The following is a 16,356-nucleotide window of genomic DNA, read 5'->3' on the forward strand; positions in this document are numbered from 1 at the left end:
CTAAGAAAAAAAGAAGACAACGTAAATATTGGGTCCATCCTATAGTAAGTCAGAGACTGTATTCTTTAAAATTTTTATTATACATGTGCATGCCTATAAATATCCACAATTCATAAAACAAACTGTAAACAAAACGCGACCTCTATATAATAATAATAATAAAATTATTAGCTTCAGCTGTTCCATAAGAATGAGAAATCTACTAAGGGAGTACCTATGGTGGAAGGAAAATGGAAAATACATAGGTGTGCTATTCCCGCCATATGCTATGACGTCACCCAGATTGCAAACAAAAAATTAGCAGATTGTATTACCATTATCATATAAGTATATATTTGTTTTGATTTGATTGTTATTGTTTATACAATTTTTTCTAAATGGTGTTTGCAATCTGGGTGACAATTATTATTATTATTATCAATTAGTTAAGATGGGGACGCCACTATGTGCGTATTTTAACCCAAATATGAGTGAAGGATGAGTGTAGGATGAGTGGCGCGATCTTGTAGTCTTGTTAGTGACTAAGGCCGACATGTTCCTTAGACACAGCTGTTAATTAATAGCCCATATAGCTAATGGCAACTAAGGGACCTACAGTTTATAGTGGAATCCGAACCACATTTTTCCTTGTAATTTACGAATTGGTCTAATTACCAGGATAGTACTGCGGATAGTCGTAGTACTCACTAGTGCGGACGTTAATCCACACCAGGGAGCATCGCATCCACAGTGCATCCCTATAAATATCCACAATTCGTGACCTCCTAGTAGCTGGATTACAGGACGACGCCACCCGTCCCAGTCAAAAGAAGAAGAAACATTCCTTATTATTACATTTAACAATAGAACTTGGTTTTTTGAAGTGACATCAGCATATGAGCACACTTAGGGAAGTACCAATGTTTTATCCATGGTATTATTCACTGTGTAATACAGCAGTTAAATTGTTGGATCTTAATTAAGTACTTTACTTAACAAAATACATTGTTACAAATATAAAAGGTATAAGAAATCAGCATCGTTACTCTACGGGTAATGTTGGGCACCTTGGCACCTATGAAAAAAAAAATCCACCACTGAAGTCCAAAATAAAATAAAGTTAAAAAAAAACCGCCAAAGTCCAATCTCAGCTGTGTCAAATTTAAATTTTCTATTATCATCAATCCTTATAAATCGGGTTATCACTGTTATCAGCTCAGCAGTCTGTTTTTGTTTATAGATTCTAGAGTGTGTGAAGCAAACAATATGTTTTGAGGGGTTAGTGTATTACCTAAAATGATGTCTCATAGGTTTTTAAAGACCTTATTAAAAGGTACAAGGTTCACTTCAAAAAACCAAGTTCTATTGTTAAATGTAATAATAAGGAATGTTTCTTCTTCAAAGCACTATCCAATAGATGAAAGTATTTTTGGATTATCACCAGAACAGATTCAGGTATTCATCCTCTCATCTTTATTATATTATAATTTTCTTTGTTTACATAATATCTTTATTCTAAAACATATAAATTAATGTACTGAAATCGGAATGGTCACTTTTGTGCACCCTGAAAATTGTTGGTTCTGTTATTCAAGTATGTCTATGAATACAAATTTATTTTTACAGCTTCGAGAAAACATATTCAATTTCGCTCAGAAGGAACTGGCCCCTAAAGCAGCAGAGATTGATAGGACAAATGGGTTTTCTGATCTGAGGGTAAGTAATATCACAGACAAGGGAAACAAAGGGCCACACAATCAGTGGGAGTAGGTGCCAACTGCCAAGCAATATTATCTCGTCAATCTTTTTGTCTAGAGTATTTATCACTGTATCGTTTTCATTTTCAAATATTGTATCCTTGTTAATAATTTATAAAATCTTTATCAATTGTTGTTACTCTTTGTTGTTGTTTTTGTATAGTTCTTAATGATTATTTCTTTCAATTAATTGTGTTCTTTGTTATTGATTATGAATATTGATTGATCATCTTCTTAAATATTAATTATATCTTGTTAAACCCACTTGTAAAATGGTGTTTGCCGTTAATAAAATGAATTGAATTGAAAATACCCCCGCCACAGCAAACCTGCAGACTTAGCGAATTTCCATTTGCCTGATTGGATCTAAACTAAAATGTCTCCTTAAAAATATCACATTTATTCCCTATTTAAACAGAATTAGTTTAATGAGTACTTAGGTTTGCTGCAACAGGGAGGGTAAACAAGTTTTTTTTATGTAGAATATTAAAAGGTACTGTGGTTTAGTAAGAAATTAATGTATTTTCCAACTTTTATCAAAATATGTTCATAAACAAGCAAACTACAACAGTTGTCTTATTCTCCATAAGAATAACATGGGAATTTTAAAATTACAACTTTTTTGAATTTTCTCCGTAACTATTAGGCGCATAATAATGCTTCAATATACTAAATTATTTGATTTTTTAAGCTCTACAAAATGGTTTAAAAAGAAATTTTGAAATTTTGTTGTTTTTAGGGTCAAAAATGGGAAAAACCTATTTTTACCCCATAAACCCCCGTTCCCATAGTCCGATCATGCTGGTTCGCGAACTCATTCAAGTTTATCCCGCCTTACACCTTCAAACCAAATTTTATCAAAATCGGACAAAAATTACTCAAGTTATCGTGCGGATGGACATATATATATATATATATATATATATATATCTCTATATATAGATATATAAAAATTTGAACGAAATGTTGTTTTTGGCCTCTGGGGACATCAAAATGAAAAAGTAAATCGGTCCCGGGCTTAGGTCTTACCATGAGACCTACGGTAATAGCTACTTCCCTATAGGGAAATTCGCTAAAAGGAAATTTTTATTTCCTTAATCCTTAGTCAATGGTAATATCATGCATTGTACATAAAAACACTATAATTATGTAGATATTTTTCTGTTTTATTTCAATTTGTAAATTCTACCTTTAAATAATATATTTGTAAGATATCATCAAACACAATAAAATAAACAATAATCTATATACTTTGACTTCTACGGAAATTTGTTGTTTTTAACTATTTTTTGCATACATTTTTGAATTTTTTACATTAAACAAAAATTTGAATGTTTGGTTTCATATTAGCTGTGTCATTATTCCATTATTGAGCAGTTTACATAGAGTATAGCAAAAATATTTATGTTACAGGAAGTGTCATTTATGTCTCAAAACTCTACTTCAGTGTTTCCCAACCTTTTTCCGTTCAGGGCACACTAACTAGAACAAGTTTGTAGTCACGGCACACTTGTCTACAAAATATCGTTGGTTAAAATTACATTTAGTAAGTGCATAAAAAACTCTTTTTTCAATTACATCTTACTCCGTAAAACCTATTTTTTACTAGTAAATATATATATAAAAGGTAAAAAATATAAAACTCACATTTGTTATCTAACATGTGTACATTATTTAGTGTTTATTAATGTGGAAAGTTTTAAATAATAATAAAACATTGAGCTTGATTAAAAGTTTGTATGAATTTACCAATAATTAGTGAGAAATATTTAATAAACCCTGGTTTGAGTTCTAGTGGGAAATTTTTGCTCGACGTTTACTCATTAAAAGTTTCTTTCTTGATCAAAAATTTTTTAACTACTTAAAATTTCGTGGCACACCTACAGAGGCCTCCCGGCACACCAGTGTGCCGCGGCACACTGGTTGGGAAACACTGCTCTACTTTATGCTGTTATTAATGTAAGTGATGAAAATAACCACAACCTAACACTAAGATGACTTAAAAGTATTTTTTTAATTTTTTCACCCGATGTAAACGGTTATCATTAATGATTTCAGCCATTTTGGGCCAAGCTTGGATCACTTGGTACGCTTGGCATTACTGTGAGTAGTAAATATGGTGGGTCAGATGGGTCTTACCTCGATCACATTGTGATTCTTGAAGAGCTCTCGAGGGCTTGCGCCGCCATTGGACTCAGCTATGGCGCTCACTCAAACCTCTGCGTCAACCAGATACACCGTAACGGCTCTGAGCAGCAGAAGCTCAAATATTTACCTAAGGTAAAATAAATTAAACATACTCCCTAAATAGGATTGTTAGATATCAGGATTAACTGAATAGGACACGAGTTCATCTTCATACAAGAAATACAAAAATTTTACACCATAAAAAGAATGAATATTTCACTTTAACTGTTCATTAAGAAAAGTTAACAGATTTATTTACTTTTTTTGCCTAAGGTCTGGTAGGAGGTTGAAATTAGTTTATGCACATTTCGCCACTCAGTGCGCGATCTTCTTGGAACTTGTTCTTCTTACTCTAATTTCTTACATTATATTTATATATTTAAATTCTTATTGTTCTTTTCCCCGGTGACATGAGTGGCAGGGTACTTTCCTTGTTACAGTCGGCATGAAGATGCCACACTGAGCAGCGAAATGCGCATTGAGTAATTTCAACATTCTACAAGACTTTCAGACAAAGGTAGGTAAACAAATCTGTATAATAAAGGTCTTGTTGTTCAAATAACATTGAAAAGTTAAATATTTTTTTATTACTGTTTGAGTTAGGAAACAATATGAATTTAAAAGTCCAGTGATGTCCAGGAGTTCAAAAATAATTGACATATTTAGCAAATTTTCATTAATTATAAAATCATATATAAAGGTTACGCAAAATGCTTCTGAGTAGTTTCTGACTCCACAAGGAAAACTTATTCAGATTTATAAATTAGATCTACCACCCAAAACACTCTTCAAATAACATCGTAGATTCCCCTTAAATACCTAATTGTTGTTCAATACAATTCTTTACCCCTGTTAACAGTTATGTACTGGAGAGCACATTGGGGCCCTAGCTATGTCCGAACCAGGGGCAGGCTCTGATGTCGTCTCCATGAAACTCCGAGCAGACAAGAAAGGTGACTACTACATATTTAATGGTAGCAAGTTCTGGATCACAAATGGACCTGATGCAGACATTCTCGTTGTGAGTATTTAATAACTTATGCTTCTTACTTTACTTTAGATAAATTTCTATTCCTTTAACCAATATTTCTTTATATTGTCAAAAAATAAATATTGTGTAATGCTTTTGTCACCCTACTCAGTACTCAGCTGATGACTATATTCCTTGTAGGCCAGAAATTTGTTGTTTACAGAAAGGGTTCGGTAAAAAAATCTGAGATGTACTAAGATCGGTGGGAGTGCAAATTTACACGCATATTCAAAAAGTCATAACGCCAGTTTCTTCGCCACACTCATAAACCAGGGCCCAGGGGGGCAAAGGGTTTTAAGTTTGTTGGGGGCACTGAAGAAGAGTTACTTCGCGGAAAGGGAGGAGGAGGCGCAATCATCTCTTGAGCCCATAGAGCACTACATACAAATCGTAGGCCTTTCCTAAACAAAGCTGCGCACAATAGGATATTGGACATGTGTGGACAAATATTGCACTCTCATAATAAATATTAAAACTGTTTAAAGTCGTTAGGGTGTGCTTTTTAAAAATAGTTGAAAATTCTGTTAAAATAGATTATATTAAACAAAGATATAATTATTGTATATGCATGAGTTGTGTTTTACAACCTGTATTTGTTATACAAAGTGGTGGTGGTACAAAGTCTACCCATGTAGCACAGATGGTTGGGCCAACGTTGGTAAATTGTGGAGCCACACAGTTGGCCAACGGTAGAAATGTCACCTTTTTAAACTGTTTTCCAGCCAACCATTGTCCAACCGTTTTATTTCACACAAAATAATAAAGATTTAGTATGAAAAGCATAATTATTAGTTGAGTAAATTGATTAAATAGTTCATAAAAACAAATTTTGAAAAAAAGCTAGAACAAAATTTTTTGGCCCAGACGGGTCTCGAACCCGGGTCCTTCGACTTATGAGCCTCTTACTTTACCACTGAGCTATCTGTGATTGTTGATATAGAGAGTTTTCAAGTGGTGAAAGAGTAGCCGACAGTTGCAATGGTCGCAATACTTCAAACATTTTTGATACTACACAGTATAATATGATTCTGTTAATCTGTTAAGGCATCATAAGTAGTTTTTTTTTTTTTTTTTTTTTTTTGAGTTAGAGAGGATACTGGTATTTGAATATAGATTAATTTATTAATTACCGTTAGATTATTAATGCTATTATAATTGCCTGTTATATGATTAATTACTCTTTCCCCTTAAATTGTTGCAAATAAGTTAAAGAATATTAATTTAAAAAATATTTGCATTATTATAATTATTAAAATTCATTGTTGTAGCCCCGGAACTGTAATATATAAAATATCTGGTTTTACAATACCTTTATCAGTTCCAAAAACATTTGGAACTGATAAAGGTATTGTAAAACCAGATATTTTATTATAATTATGTTGTGAAAGCTATACCCAGAGAATGAAAGTCGTGTAAACTCAACTATGGACCATCGTTGGTCCAACAAAAGATACTTTTGTTGGTCCAAACGGAGTGAAAAACGGTTGGACAACGGTTGGCTTGATGTATGATACCCAGCAATGCATATTAATGTATTTCATTAACAATGAACCAATGTTGGTCCACAGTTGTAAATATTGGTTGGCCCAACTACGAGATATACAGTTGGACAACGGTTGGTTGGTTGTGGAAGCTCCAACCAACCATCGACCAACTGTCCCACAGTTGGCCAACGTTGGCCCAACCATCTGTGCTACATGGGTAATGGGGTGTTAAACAAACTTGCATGAAATGTACGTGTGGAGGCTGGCCGATCAAGCTATCATGCTCGTACTGTGATCACGACTACTTCCCAGCTTTGTGATGAAACACACTATTTTCCACAGGACAAAAATTTTGAGTTATTTCATCTTTAAATACTTTATAAGTAAATAAGGTTTTGATTTACTGCAGGTGTATGCAAAAACCGACCCCAACGCCTCCAAACCACAGCATGGCATTTCTGCTTTCATTGTTGAAAAAGGAACCGAAGGATTTTCTACGGCCCAGAAGTTGGATAAACTTGGGATGAGAGGCTCTAACACATGTGAACTTGTTTTTGAGAATGCCAAAATACCAGGTAATTTAGAGCTGCCTTTCATTTCAATTTAGTATTTAAAATATTTCTGGTAAAGACATCTCTCATTATAGACCAGCGCAGAAACGTTCTTTATTACAATTAGTTGTGCTTCAGTAGCTAGTAAATGTTTAGTAGATTTAATGATTATTTTCTCCTTGTGATTATAAGAATTTAAGTTGTAGAATGTAAGTATTAATGAAAAAGTCAACTTTGACTCCGCCGGAACTTATTGAAGTTTGTTTCCAGTACTTACAGCGACCAATAGCATTTAAGTATCAACACAATTTTGATCCTCTCAATCTCTAACTGGGATGATGACCGGTGTAACTGGTTGAGCTATTGTAACTTCTTGTACATTGATTTATAAGTACGGTCTTAATTGTAATGTTTACTGTATGGAGTGTAATTATATTGAATATTATTGGAAGACAATTTTCTAATCATATTCCTAAGTGAGAGTAAAACTGAAGGTTTTGATCTGAATGTGATTTTGAGATATTGTTATTTTTTATCTGAGTTCAATGCCTAGAACAATGTTTTTCTTTTAGTTCAACAACTGTTTAGAAACCTCTTATCAATGTACAATTACTGTTTCTAAAATTAAAAGCGTACATTTTTTTGACAAAAAAAGTTTAAAGTAGTTACATAAAGAGATTAGTTTTGTCTGTAGTTTTTTTTTATGTAACTTACTATTGTTTAAACTTCCTTTGTTTTACATATTTCCAGCTTCTAATCTGTTGGGTGAGGAGAACAAAGGAGTGTATGTGCTCATGAGTGGATTGGATCTTGAGAGGCTGGTTCTAGCTGGAGGACCTATTGGGTAATGGATTTAAGTTTTTTTTTTCTAGTTTAAGAATTGTTTTAAGTGTTTTCTATCCTCCTATCCTATAAGTGAGAAAGTTTGGATGTATGGATGGATGGATGGATGTTTGTGACAAGTAAACACGAAAAATACTAAACCGACAGGGTTGAAATTTGGTATGATGATAGCTCACATTCCCGATTAAGATATAGACATATTCTTATCTCAAAATCCCTTTCAGGCTCCGCCCAAGTGGCTCTGGAGTTTTTCATGTTTTCAGTATTCATATTTAAAAGGAATTTAAAAAGAAATTTGTCATATGTTTCGACTGCACTAGTTGGTTCTATGACATTAAATAGAATTAAAAAGTTATATAAGGTTTACCAACAGGGTGCAGCACTATAATATTTTTTGCATTTATGACAACAGCTAATTTGAACCAACTAGCAACAAAAAGCTGTAGTACACAATGAGAACTTTACTTTTTTCTATGGTTTAGGTGCAGTGGTAGACCGGTAGAACATTATGGCTATGGTAGATTTGCTATACTATAGCATACCGTATAGATTAAAAGAGCCAAATTCTCTAAACCGTGTCCTCTTCCATAACTGCAATAAGCATTTTATATTTATATACCAACCCCGTACGAAGGACGGGTACTCTGCTAGTTCATATAAATTATAAACCATGTTTTTTATGCGCTCTAATGAAACTATAGAAACTATTCATATAAGCTTTAGAGCTACTTACAGAATTACATGTTTATGTATAAATGGTGTAAGTTGATTCTCTAGCTCCTCAAATATTTAGACATCTATATAGGTAGGGATTTAATAAATATTTTAAACAATTATTTGATTTTGTAGCATTATGCAAGCGTGTGTGGACACCACGTTTGAGTATGTACATGTCAGGAAACAATTCCAACAACCCGTGGGACATTTTCAGCTTATCCAGGTGAGTTAGAAAGTATCTATATTTGTTGTAATTTCTGCTGTACTTTAGACTAGAAAAGTTGGTCAGTGTTATTAGAACACAGTGACAAGACCTGTATTACACAAATATTTAACGCAGACCCAGTACAAGTCAATCGTACACCAACAGTGCCGAATGAGATGAACATGCACCCCGCTGCTTGTGTCACCGTCGCCAGGTAACCGCGACCGTGAATGCGACCGAAAAGTGAATAAGAAGATCTAATGTAAATATGTATGTTGAAAATTTTCTGCTCCTAAAAACTTGGTGCTCTTGGATATAGTCCAGTCAGCCCATATAAACTTGGCCTGGTGAGATTGTGAACTGTAGATGGCAGACAGAGACAAATTATTTAATAAATTAACTTAACAAGAAAGTTACAGTAACTTTCTGCTATAATTTGATTTTGTTCTTTACATTCCAAGAGTCCATCACAGGAGTTTACAAGGGTTAAATTCTTGATAAAATAAAAGGATTACCTTATCCAACCACAGTTGATGGTATGACAACTAGTTTTGTTCCTTAGAACTTTGTCAGGTCATTGTATGCAACCACATCATCAATGTATTAATAAATTGTAGTATATCAAAAGATTCTTTAAAATACTGTCAAAATCACAATAGTCAGAACTAGTCATGTTGATCAAATTATTAAAATGGAATAATACCCCCACCGCAGCAAACCTGCCGACTAAGCGAATTTCCATTTGTCTGAATTGATTTTCAGTTAATTATATTTTAATAACATTATGTTTAACGAGTACCTAGGTTTGCTGCTACAAGGAAACTAATAAAGTGTGTTTTTGAGTAAAATATTGATAGCTTAGTACAAAATAAATAAATTTGCCAAGTTTGATCAAAATATATCCATAAACAAGCAAACTACAACATTTGACAATATTCTCCATAAGAATAACATGGGAATTTTAAATTTACAATTTTTTTAATTTTCTCCGTTACTAACAATTGAACAAAAATACTTTTATATACTAAATTATTTGTTTTTTTAAGCTCTTTAAAAAGGTCTAAAGAGAAATCGGAAAATTTTGTGTTTTGAGGGTCAAAAGTGAGAAAACCCAATTTTTACCCCATAAAACCCCCCGTAAAGCCCCGTTCCCATGGTCCGATCGTGCTGGTTCACGAACTCATTCAAGTTTATCCCGCTTTACACCTTTAAACCAAATTTCATCAAAATCGGAAAAAAATTACTCAAGTTATCGCGTTCACGGACGTATATATATATATACAGGGTGTTTTTTTTTAAAACTTGCATCTTTATTTATGTAAATACCCCCGCCGCAGCAAACCTGCCGTCTAAGCGAATTTCCATTTGGCTGAATTGATTTTCAATTGATCTATTTAAATAACATTAGGTTTAACGAGTACCTAGGTTTGCTGCTACAAGGAAACTAATCAAGTTCGTGTTTTAAGTAAAATACCCCCGCCGCAGCAAACCTGCCGACTAAGCGAATTTCCATTTGTCTGAATTGATTTTCAGTTAAATATATTTTAATAACATTAGGTTTAACGAGTACCTAGGTTTGCTGCTACAAGGAACCTAATAAAGTGTGTTTTTGAGTAAAATATTGATAGCTTAGTACAAAATAAATAAATTTGCCAAGTTTGATCAAAATATATTCATAAACAAGCTAACTACAACATTTGACAATATTCTCCATAAGAATAACATGGGAATTTTAAATTTACAATTTTTTTAATTTTCTCCGTTACTAATATTCGAACAAAAATACTTTTATATACTAAATTATTTGTTTTTTTAAGCTCTTTAAAAAGGTCTAAAGAGAAATTGGGAAATTTTGTGTTTTGAGGGTCAAAAGTGAGAAAAACCAATTTTTACCCCATAAAACCCCCCGTAAAGCCCCGTTCCCATGGTCCGATCGTGCTGGTTCGCGAACTCATTCAAGTTTATCCCGCTTTACACCTTTAAACCAAATTTCATCAAAATCGGACAAAAATTACTCAAGTTATCGCGTTCACGGACGTATATATATATATATATATATATAAGTCTATATATATATATATATATATATACATATATAAAAATTTGAACGAATGGTGTTTTTGGCCTCTGGGGACATCAAAATTAAAAAGTAAATCGGTCCCGGGTCTAGGTCTTACCGTGCCACCTACGGTAATAGCTACTTCCCTATAGGGAAATTCGCTAAAAAGTATTGCTTAGTATAAAATGAATATATTTGCCAAGTTTAATCAAAATATATCCATAAACAAGCAAACTACAACATTTTACAATATTCTCCATAAGAATAACATGGGAATTTTAAATTTACCATTTTTTTAGTTTTCTCCGTAACCAATAACTGTACAAAAACACTTTGATATACTGAATTGTTCGTTTTTTAAAGCTCTTTAAGAAGGTTTAGAGAAAAATTGGGAAATTTTGTGTATTGAGGGTCAAAAGTGAGAAAAACCAATTTTTACCCCATAAAACCCCCCATAAAACCCTGTTCCCATGATCCGATCATGCTGGATCGCGAACTCATTCAAGTTTATCCCACCTTACACCTTCAAACCAAATTTCATCAAAATCGGATAAAAATTACTCAAGTTATCGTGTTCACGGACACATATATATATATATATAAATCTATATATATATATACCTATATATATATACATATATAAAAATTTGAACGAATGGTGTTTTTGGCCTCTGGGGACACCAAAATGAAAAAGTAAATCGGTCCCGGGCCTAAGTCTTACCATGAGACCTACGGTAATAGCTACTTCCCTATAGGGAAATTCGCTAAAACCGCAATAGATAGAAATATGCAGTTTGCGGGAATCATCTATTGACGTAGGGGGCCCAATTGTTTTGAATTCAACGTTACATTCAAATTCCCCCCTTTCCCCCCAACTTATTTTTTTTAAATAGCAAGGTACCCCTTGTGACATATCAAATGAAAGAGCATGAAAAAAGAAAATGTTTGATGAAAAAAAATTAAAAATCGGTTCATAAATTTGCGAGATATTTCCCTACCCTTCCCCGGAACTTGATTTTTTTTTAATAGCAAAGTACCCCTTGTGACATATCAAATGAAAGAGCATGAAAAAAGAAAATTTTTGGTGAAATTTATTTTTCATTTGATATGTCACAAGGGCGGGTACCTTGCTATTAAAAAACAAGTTATGGTTAGGGGAAAAAGAGGGGGATTATCTCACAAATTCATGAGCCGATTTTAAATTTTTTTTCACCAAAAATTTTCTTTTTTCATGCTCTTTCATTTGATATGTCACAAGGGGTACTTTGCTTTTAAAAAAATTAAGTTCCGGGGGGGGGGGAGGGGGGGAATATCTCACAAATTTATGAACCGATTTTCAATTTTTTTTCATCAAACGTTTTCTTTTTTCATGCTCTTTTATTTGATATGTCACAAGGGGTACCTTGCTATTTAAAAAAATTAAGTTGGGGGCAGGGGGGAAAGGGGGGGAATGTAAATGTAACGTTGAATTAAAAAAAATTGTGCCCCCTACGCCAATAGATGATTCCCGCCAACTGCATATTTCTATCTATTGCGGTTTTAATATATATATATATATATATATATATATATATACATATATAAAAATTTGAACGAATGGTGTTTTTGGCCTCTGGGGACATCAAAATGAAAAATTAAATCGGTCCCGGGTCTAGGTCTTACCGTGCCACCTACGGTAATAGCTACTTCCCTATAGGGAAATTCGCTAATACTTCCCTATAGGGAAATTCGCTAAAAAGTGATAAAAGTGGTTAAAATGTTTAAGGCTGATCAGCACTGTCTCACCACTGTGACTGACTAAATAAAACTCAAAATTCTATTATTTTCAGTACCTACGGTTAACTCAGTAGACAAGTTTTTACTCTTTGTATGTGTATGCTCTCTTTTTCTCATTTGTATCTTGTTTCAGAGCAAACTTGCAGATATGTACATACATCTAAGCGCATGTCGCAGCTATTTATACAGGTTTGTCATTAATTACTACGGTACATTTCAATCAAAAACAAAAATACTTTTTCATCACTCCTTAACGAATCAATGACAGTAGTCATTTCCCGCTCTCTAATTTAGGGCGAGGGAAAACCGATCAGTTAATTATTAATGTTACTTTTACTGGACATCTGTTTTTAGCTAAATGTCACTTTTTTACTTGACTAAAACACAAAATGTTTTGTGGGCTTACTTAATGATGGAGGTGTAGATGGATGTCTAGAATGAAATGAGCTGTGCAGTTTTGTAACCGTTTGGTTGGCAATGTAGTTGATTGGATACAGTGCTTGCCGACTAATCTGAAGGTTGCCGGTTTAATCCCGAGAAAACTCCGGACTTTTTTAATGGTCCTAGCTGATCTTTGTCAAAACACTCATTTTGTATTAAATAGACACCCTGGTGTCAGAGCCGTACTTTAATCTGAGATCAGATGTTTTTTTTAGCCAGAAAACTTTTCAAAAAGCTACTGACTTTGACTTTACTCAGGGTAAACGAGCTTCAAATACGCACCTGTGGTGTTGCTGTCAGATAGAAATCATTCTGATATTCACATTCATTTGAGATGGGGACGCCACCTATACGCGTAACAATAGATTCAGTAATAATATCTAGTGTTAAATATTAGATGTAACTGTAAGAGTGCCTGACAGTGTTTCTGCCGCAGTGTTGCCAGGGCCTGTGATTCAGGCAGTGTAAACCGCAAAGACTGTGCGGGTGTGCTCATGTTCTGTGCCGAATCTGCTACTCGAATGGCTCTAGACGCAATACAGTGTTTGGGTATGATTTTGTTTTTTTTTACCTCTTAGTAGTACCTCTTTTTTAACTAAAGTACTTAGTAATATGTAATTATATTTCATGTTTTTTTTTTCAACGTCATCAACTTTTTATGTTTTTGTAAGGGAATAGTCCGGTGGCCTTGCAATGAAAAATGTCACTCTTGTGTTAGCACCAATTAATAGCCCAACATAAAATTACATCTGGGTCATGAACCTCTTGGTATCGAACCGGCAAATGTAAACTTTGAATCTGAGCACGAGGTGGTTCTTCGTTCATACTGCACTAGACTAGACGAGTGGACGGGTGGACTGGCGTACTGGAGTTCTATACAGGTGTCGGCTACCTAGGAAAGTTAAAATTTAATTGGTTCAGTGATTGGGTTGTTTATAAAAGCCTTTTTAGATAAAAGTATATACAAAATTTAATTAATTCCATATCTGATAACAATGGATCAAGGACCTATACCAAGGACAGAAGCTTATTAATCATCACAATTTATTGCAGTGAAGAGCAGGGTGTAAGAATGTCACACTAGGTCTTTATATTTCTGTTAGATGTTTAGACGTTTTATCTTTTAACAATAGTACAATAAACTCAATCTCAGATACCTTTTTAGAATGGACCATAGTCTGAACTTTAAAAAAGTTTGAACCATCAGAGGTGTGCTTAAAAGTAAACGGATGGGTTTCTAAACCGCACCTTTTGTGTGAAAATTAGTAAACCACTGAGTTCACAAAGAAATACAGCCTTATAATTGTACATATACCAAACAGTGTGCTACACACCGGTTGTGACTCGTATTTTTGATTGTAACGATGGACAGAGCTTGAAAGTGTAAGTATACGAGTGTTATACACTATATACATGATCGTAAAAATCCTAACCAAATGGATTCTTACAGGGGGTATCTTGTGATAAAACAGTGGTATCAACAAGTGAAACAAAACAAAAATATATAAAATAATCAACCTCTTCTGATTTTTATAGGTGGAAATGGATACATAAATGACTACCCCACTGGACGATTACTGAGGGACGCCAAACTTTACGAGATCGGGGCTGGTACAACTGAAGTGCGAAGATTAGTTATCGGAAGAGCTATCAATGCAGAATACGCAAATTAAATACTGACAAGATTAGGACGAAAATGTACGATTATCAGAAACTGATTTAATTTACTGTAGATCAGTTTAAAACATCTTTTTACAAAAACATCGGGTGGATGCGGAGATTAGTGGATCCAAACGAATTACAGTTAATTTCATCACTAGGACGTAAAGTGAATCTTTTCGACACTAAACTGAGCTGACTTTTACTTCCTAGGGAGTTATACAGCTACTTTAGACAGGCTGTTCGTTTGCTGCAGTATGTTAGCCACATAATGACTTTTTAGATTCAATGCTCAAAGATACCACTACTAGTATAGTAATATTTTGGAAGACAATACTTTATATCCAAAAATCTTACCATGACTCATAATATATTTAGACTATTTGAATACATTTTATTTGACTTTAACTTGCACAAATAAGAGTGAGTTTTTAAAACATTGTTATGTTAATTTATATTTTTTTATTTTACATTGTTGTTATGTATGGGATTATTTTAAATAAATATTTCTATAACAGACAGTATTATTTATTTTATGGATGTCTTGCATCAATGTAATTTTTGACATAATATTTGTCAGATTGTATACATCAATGACAGGTGACACACAAGTTACATAGTTGGAGACAGTTGTAGATAAAGAAGCTGGCCTGAACATTCCAACCTAAAACTTAATTATATTAATTTGTATACATAGGCCTACATTATAAATAACGTAAGTAATAAAAAATAATTTTGCTAACTACCTAGATACTATTTGATTGAAGTCCTGAAAAAACAAAAAGAATATATACATCTAATATAAAACTTGTAATAAAATATATTTACACTTATACTGTTGACTCACAAGATGGTAAATACATATAAAAGTTGGTGCATTCGCCTATTGGGTTGGGTCTGATGATGATTGGAGTGTCCAATTGAAATCGATCACCACTTACCAACTTTTATATGTATTTACCATCTTGTGAGTCAACAGTATAAGTGTAAATATATTATTACAAGTGTTATTAGACGTATATATTATTTTTGGTTTTTTTTCAGGTAATTTAATAACAGTACGATGCTGATCAAGAAGTTACCGGTATTCATTGAAGTCCTAGCACTAGTATGTATAATGCACAAATAATAGTCTGTTTGAACACACATACATTTCAAGGCTTTACAAAAGTTGACATCTACAGTATATTTAGGCACCTACCATGATGGGGTAGTGTTAAAACTATTATTTAAGATAAAAACACATGTAAACAAGTCTAATTTACAGGTTTTTAAAATAATTTTGTAAATAAAACAAATTTGAAGTTTCAGTTTATCCAGGGTGTACTTTGGATCTTTGTGAATATTTTAAAGTTCATTTCAATTTTATAAACACTTAAATAATGCCACGAGGTTCTTTTTTGTAGGACCATGTTTACGTGGTAACCAGCCGGCCGGCGGGTGGACTGTAGACAGGTCAGTTCACCAATGAATACATTGTTGTCACACACCAATGCCGTGGCCTTGTACCATTGAATATAACACTATAGTGTTATATTTTCAATGCTTGTAACCTTTTGTATTAGAGGAAGCTATTGTAGGTCATTCAATACTGTGTGTTTACCAACATGATTCTATCAATCACGGAACAACAAACCTGTAAGTAGAAAAATCTTTTTCACCACACTA

The 16,356-nt window shown here is 33.4% G+C and overlaps 1 protein-coding gene across 1 annotated transcript; it reads left to right on the forward strand.

Annotated features, from left to right (window-relative positions):
• Positions 1 to 1,206: 1,206 nt before the first annotated feature.
• Positions 1,207 to 15,205, forward strand: LOC128986325 (isovaleryl-CoA dehydrogenase, mitochondrial-like). The gene is made up of 10 exons (XM_054406646.1): positions 1,207 to 1,434; positions 1,606 to 1,695; positions 3,795 to 4,016; positions 4,783 to 4,944; positions 6,847 to 7,012; positions 7,739 to 7,832; positions 8,681 to 8,771; positions 12,722 to 12,777; positions 13,466 to 13,578; positions 14,566 to 15,205. The coding sequence occupies exons 1-10, from the start codon at positions 1,276 to 1,278 to the stop codon at positions 14,700 to 14,702; spliced, it is 1,290 nt and encodes a 429-aa protein (XP_054262621.1). The 5' UTR covers positions 1,207 to 1,275; the 3' UTR covers positions 14,703 to 15,205.
• The last annotated feature ends 1,151 nt before the right edge of the window (positions 15,206 to 16,356 follow it).

The sequence above is a fragment of the Macrosteles quadrilineatus genome, unplaced genomic scaffold, assembly GCF_028750875.1.
Source record: "Macrosteles quadrilineatus isolate MER2022 unplaced genomic scaffold, UCM_ALF_1.0 Scaffold_2__2_contigs__length_208266976, whole genome shotgun sequence".
Taxonomy (NCBI): Eukaryota; Metazoa; Arthropoda; class Insecta; order Hemiptera; family Cicadellidae; genus Macrosteles; species Macrosteles quadrilineatus.